Raw genomic sequence first — 6000 nt, forward strand, 5'->3', positions numbered from 1 at the left:
GTTACAAAGGAAAAGAAGGACAAAAGAATTAACTGGAAGCCCAAAATGTACAAAGTAACATTTTAGAGAGGAAAAATAAGCTATAAAACATCCATTGTTTGACATGCTGAATTCTGGGCACAGTTCTAGTCATTCCCTTCCCTCTCACTTCTATACACACGCCACTGAAAACACAGCAGATTTGGGAAAGGGTTACAGAAGTCAACAAGAACGATCAAAATATATTGAATAGCTTCTATACATGGATCAACTTAACACATCAAGAATCTTCAACCTGAAAAAGATTTTGGGTGATGGGAGTGAGAGAAAGAGAAGATACAAAATCGTGTGTGGTCTTAGGACTTGTTATCCGCGCGTTTCCTTAATGCGGGCACAGCACTGCGAGTCAGGATGCTTGAGAGACAGAAAGCAGCGTTTCAATCTTTCACCAGCACAGGATCAGGAGATTCTGAGATTCTTTTCAAGTAATAAACTACAAAGAAATTCAAAACACTGGTAAATCTGCAAACTGAAGTTCACTTCAAGCCTGAGGACCCAGAATAAAACAGAAGTCAGAAAGCCAGTCAAATTCCTAGTTGCTCTGCAAGGCCATAAATATCGTCCATCCCCATGGGAAATATTTCTGGCATGAAGAACTGCACGACCAGCACTCCCTCTGCACAAGCCCAAATACAAAGGTCACACCAGAACACATGATGGGTCAGCAGGGCTGTTATAAGTTGTAGACTGTAAGGAAGAGGCAGATTGCACTGCCTAACTATTCGTCTACTGAGAGGAGACCTGAAAGAGACTAAACTCATGGTTGCATTGAACCAACCCAAGAATTGTCGGAGTGGGGGACGGGCCCGGAGTAATGATGAGTCTCAATATGAGTATGGTTGTTCTCCCTTTATTCAAGCTTTTACAGAGTATATATAGACAATGAGCAGAAGCTTGCGTTAGTAACAATGCTACTATTGGTTAAGGCCCCCTGTATACGCGCGATGTGCCTCGACAGGATTGGTGTCGGGCAACTGCTTGTGTTACTAGCTTTGTGGTCAGAGCTGTGTGCTGCTTCCCCTTTTCTTGATGTCGACACCGGCGATGTTCCTGTTTTCATCGTTTAGAGGAGACTTCAAGGACAGCATCTTGCTCACACTCTGAGCCTTATTCTATGTAATCGTAGGCGGGATTGCTCACTTTTAACAGATCATGGCCCTTTTTGTCTAACCATTCCTCCACAAAGAATCAGCCTATTCCACATTCCATTTCTTGAGCCATGCACCAAGAAAGAGGAGAAAGCTCCAAGTGATATCTGTAGGTCTGGGACAGACTGCAAAGAAGGAAAAGGATATTTTCCCCCCTGCACTAATATGCTTAAAAATTTTCTAGAGTGAACATATACGTGATCCAGTCGCTCAGTATTTGATGGAGTTTCCAAGAAATACCATGTCTGAGTTCCTTAAACATCAGAGATCATTATTTTCTTAAATCTAATTTATTAGTCACCTGCATTACTGTGGTAGGTAGTAGAGCCTGTATGTAAAAGGACTATTCTGAAGACCATATCAAGATAATATTGCATGAGTTCATTCAGGAAAACTCCTGTAATCACAAACAGGATCACGTGAGAGACTACAGAGCTGCACAGGGATCAAAAGACAGAAACATCATGACCTAGAGCAAAACGTTTCTTCCTTTGGACTTAGATGCACTGTTCTCTCTACGAAGTAAACAGAGCAAAGTCTATAAGGATTCACACCACTGTTAAGTGAGGTCAATGGAACATTTCTTTCCCTTGTGTATCAATCCTCTCCTCCCATGCAAAAAGCACAGAGAGATGAAAGGCAGTCTTCACTATTCCTATGGTAATGTATGAGAGGAGGCATTCTGTAGGACTTCAAAATTACTTTCAACTCTTCATTTGTCAACTAATCCAAAAGGAATATTTTGCAAAGTATGCCTTCCCTACCTTTAATTTCCTGGCAGCATTGGCAAGATAGCGATATGTAGCTATCACAAAGTATTACATTTGCCCTCCACAAATTCCTGTTAAGTTCCTTCCCTTTTAATCACTGGAAGCAAGCATAACCACTCAAAGGAAATAAGGAACTGGGAAAAACAGGTATTTTTTTTTATAAATTCATTTTTAGAAGTCAGAATTTACAAAAAAATACTCCTTGACATTGCAATAATATCTCTAGGTAGAAGTCAAAAATAACATTCATGGAAAAAAGGCTAAATATCCACTGAAATAAAGTGGTATCTTGCAGCAGGTTTAGGGGCTTTGATTGATTCTATCAGTTTTCCTAGGGGCAAAAATATTAAAATGCATCCACATCTCAGAAGTGTGAAAAAAAAATCTAATATTGGAACAAACACCTAAAATTCACAGAAGACTGCAACTTTATGAAACCACAATGAACTATGTTAACATTAACCTGACGGTTCACTTAATACGAACTAATTTTCTAATCTGCATGCACTATGGTAACCCCTAATAGTATTTTCACTTCTTGCACTTTAAAGCATTACTTATGCTGCAATTATCAGATCAATTTTGAGATATCAGAGGTTTCCATTATTTGATTTTTCCAGTTCATACAGAAACAATTTTATTCAAACAATCTTTCACAGTTTGCAAATCTAGACTTCAGCAATGCGCAAGCGCACCAGTATGAGTTGGAAAGAGGTGAAGAACACAGTCAGACACACCTAGTTTTCTATTTTCCATTTAACTGTATTGCCAGATTGGACATGGTAAGAAAGGAAAGGAATTGGGGGGCAGGGGGGGAGGTTATTTGTTTGTTTGTTTGTTTTTTAATCCAGCGGTGCCTCTTTAGTACATTTGCTATGAATCACTTTTGGTGGAGGGGAAAAAAAAGGCCATGATGCAAGCAGATTTTCCTAAATCAGCATTATTACAACCCCAGCATACTCAGATGTTGAGAGAAACTCAAACTTCAAGATGTAAATGTCCCAATATGTTGCCGGGCTACTACCTAGAGTAGCTAAAATTTACTACTTTATTTCTGCAGCTCTTGCATAACTTATGTTTTCCATGTTATGGAAACTATTAGGCTCGCTGGCCTCCATAACAGGGTCCGACCCGAGGTTCCTGCTGAGGCAGAAGTTCGAAGTCAGACTGGAGAGAAATAAAATTTAGTGATACACGTGCGGTAATTACAGCTCGAGCTGGGTGCTTCCAAAGAGGGACCCCGAACAAAGAAATCCCTGGGCAATTATACCCTTACAATCTAAATTCCCCACCCCTTAAGCGATAGTTTGGACCAATAGTAATAGTTAGGTCTGGGGTCTTCCCCTTCTTCCTTGGGCCCCTTCATTGTCTCTAGGCAGGCTGCTTCTTATCTTCAAGGTTGGCTACTCCTGCTGTCCATGTAACTTCTTTATCCCTCCAGCTTGAATCAGCTCTGGGGCCCCCTTTTACTTATCTAGGTAAAAATTCACAGCCCGAGGCCTAAGGCTTCAGCAAATTTAGCTACTAATGCTAAGCAAGTTATGCTAAGCAATTAATTCTAGACAGCTTCAGTCCAATATTCTCTAACATCCACTTCATTACCAATACTGACTAATTGATTGCACAGCTCTTGTTACCACTTTATGGGCAGCAAGCGTCCTATAGTCCTATGAGCTAACGTTGCATCACTGCTAAGGAATTTACATACCCTACTAATTAAGTTCTGGAACAGCAAGTTAATCGCTGTAAATGTCTTGAATATTTCTGTAAGGAGCTTGGTTTTCCCCTCTTAAAAGGATACCCATCTTCCTTAGACCTCTGGTACAAAAATGTTACCGTTCCTTTTTCAGGAAATACTCTCCAGGAGTGAAAGTAAGAACAGGCTTGATCTGATATAGCCTAGATCAGTTGCCTCAGATCCTTTGCCTTCTGCAAAGGGAGACTGAGAGTAAGAACTACATTGGTTTGATTTTTATTTGTTATTGCTCTTAGACAGATGTTTTTATTATGGCAGCTTTTATGAAAGTCTTTTTGACATTCTTTTATTAATTTTTGAGCTTAAATTTTGTAAATTGTCCAGTGTTGAGGCTAGAGCATTAGAGAAATTAAACAGAATAATAAAGGAGTTTGGGAGATGTCAAAAATAATTAGTCTCAGTGAAGGTGACTTCTAGATACATGTACAGGACTATTGGAAAATATAGCTCGTATCACAGATATCACAGTTCAATAATTGTTTATGAGTATTTCCATTATTCCAACAGCTACACAAACTGTATATTAAAGTGCATCTGCAAGCTAGACACAAGTCATTAAGTTACACAGTGTATCCACAGGTATTCAGCCAGCCCGGTTATTTCATCCCACAGACAAATGTGACACAGGTAACACTGATTTCCTTACCATTCGGCTTTTAAAATTAGAAAGTCAAAATCAAAATTCTGCACAAGCAGTAATTCACTTCTTCAACAACTTCACAAAACACATTTGCATCCCTGAAAAAAGCTTACCTGAAAAACTTACCTGTGAACTACATAGGTCCTTTAGCAATAGCCTGCTTTCATTAAGTTTGGTGAATTGGTAAATTGGTAAATTGGTAAATTTTACCACTACTGTCACTGGAAACAGCATTTTCTATTTTTGAAGCAATAATCAGGTAAAGGTAACTAATGAGAGTTTTTATCTTTTGCCTTTCCAAGCAGGAAGTCTGACATTAGTATTTGCATTTGACTTTTGTTTCTTCATAGATTTCAGTTCAGCCAGTTAAAAACTAAATCAGTATTAAAATGTTTATATCAATTCTTGACATTTGTACCCTTGCTATGCACTTTTGGTCCACAACTGACTACATAAAAATACTGCTTTGCAAGTATAAAGCTAAAGCAAACTTCCTGGTAATCACACATGGGCCTTACCTGCATCATAGTGACCACATGACATGGATTCAACAGGTAAATGACAGTCTTGGTAGCAAACCTGAACCCCACCTCCAGCCCAAAGACAAGACAGAGAGCCACCAGTAGCAGGTTTTTGCCCAAGCTCTCCTGCTTAGCCTGGGGCTGCTGTAGCAGATGACCCTCCAGCTCCCTGAAATGCAGCTGCCTCAGCTTCCACAAGGACAGAAGGATCTCCACAAAACCCACACTGAGGAAGACCAAGCTCTCCAGCAGACGCTGCTGCCCGGAGAGAAAGGCAGCACATTCTGGCCCTCCATTGCCAGCAAAGTTGGGGTCCACCCCCCCGTACAGCCAGCCCAGGAGGTTACGGAGGCTGTAACGGGACATGGTGGGATAGTGCCTCTTCTCCTCCCTGTCACCATCTGGCAACAGGTAGGAGCAGGATGGAATCAAAGCCAAAATGCTGTCGGGCTGACGAAACATGAAAGGTAAGGACATCCCCTCTGTAAACTCCTTCCCTCCCGAGCTTCAGGAGAAGCCAGCAGCCCAGCTCAGAGCAGGGCTAAATTTGGGGGTTTCCTCTTGACGCCAGGACGGTAACTGCAAGCAACAGCCTGCAAGGGGAGAGGAGTTACAGATGAAGGGGGTCACTGAACGGCGCCGCCAGCCCCTCGCCCCCAGACCCACTACCCTCCCACCCCCGCTAACGCCCCTCGCTCTCCCCCGCCTGAACGTTACAGGACTGCCCTTCTCCCCGGCCGGCACCACCACGCGCCCCGCCCCGCGGCCGCCTCTCTCCCCTTACCCGGCCCCAACGCCGTCCTGCTCGGCTCGCTCCCCTCGGCCTCGGCCTCGGCCTCCCCCACCTGCGCCCCCCTCCCCTCGGCAGCCCTGCGCGGCCAGCGGCGGCCGCTGACTGGACGCCGAACGCCCGCGATTGTCCGCCGAGCGCCCGCTGATTGGACGCCGAGCGGCCCCTCGCCCGCGCGCCCAACGGCCGCTGCCCGCGCGCCCAGCGGCCCCTCGCCCGCGCGCCGCGGTCGGCGCCCTCAGGGCAGCGGCAGCGGGGGCGGATATCGGCTCCGTTAGCGAGCGCGGCTCAGAGGCGGGCCCGGCGCCCCCCGCCACGGGGCTGGCCCTGGCGGGC

At 44.1% G+C, this 6000-nt stretch overlaps 1 protein-coding gene across 1 annotated transcript in view; it reads right to left on the reverse strand.

The window, feature by feature from the left end:
• Positions 1-5248, reverse strand: part of LOC136993309 (transmembrane protein 164-like) — a 26234-nt gene extending 20986 nt beyond the window's left edge. Inside the window, exon 1 of the mRNA XM_067304515.1 lies at positions 4872-5248. Coding sequence (XP_067160616.1) covers positions 4872-5240 — 369 coding nt within the window. The 5' untranslated portion in view covers positions 5241-5248. The remainder of the gene's footprint in view (positions 1-4871) is intronic.
• Positions 5249-6000: the final 752 nt, after the last annotated feature.

The sequence above is a fragment of the Apteryx mantelli genome, chromosome 13 (genome assembly GCF_036417845.1).
Source record: "Apteryx mantelli isolate bAptMan1 chromosome 13, bAptMan1.hap1, whole genome shotgun sequence".
In the NCBI taxonomy this organism is placed as follows: domain Eukaryota; kingdom Metazoa; phylum Chordata; class Aves; order Apterygiformes; family Apterygidae; genus Apteryx; species Apteryx mantelli.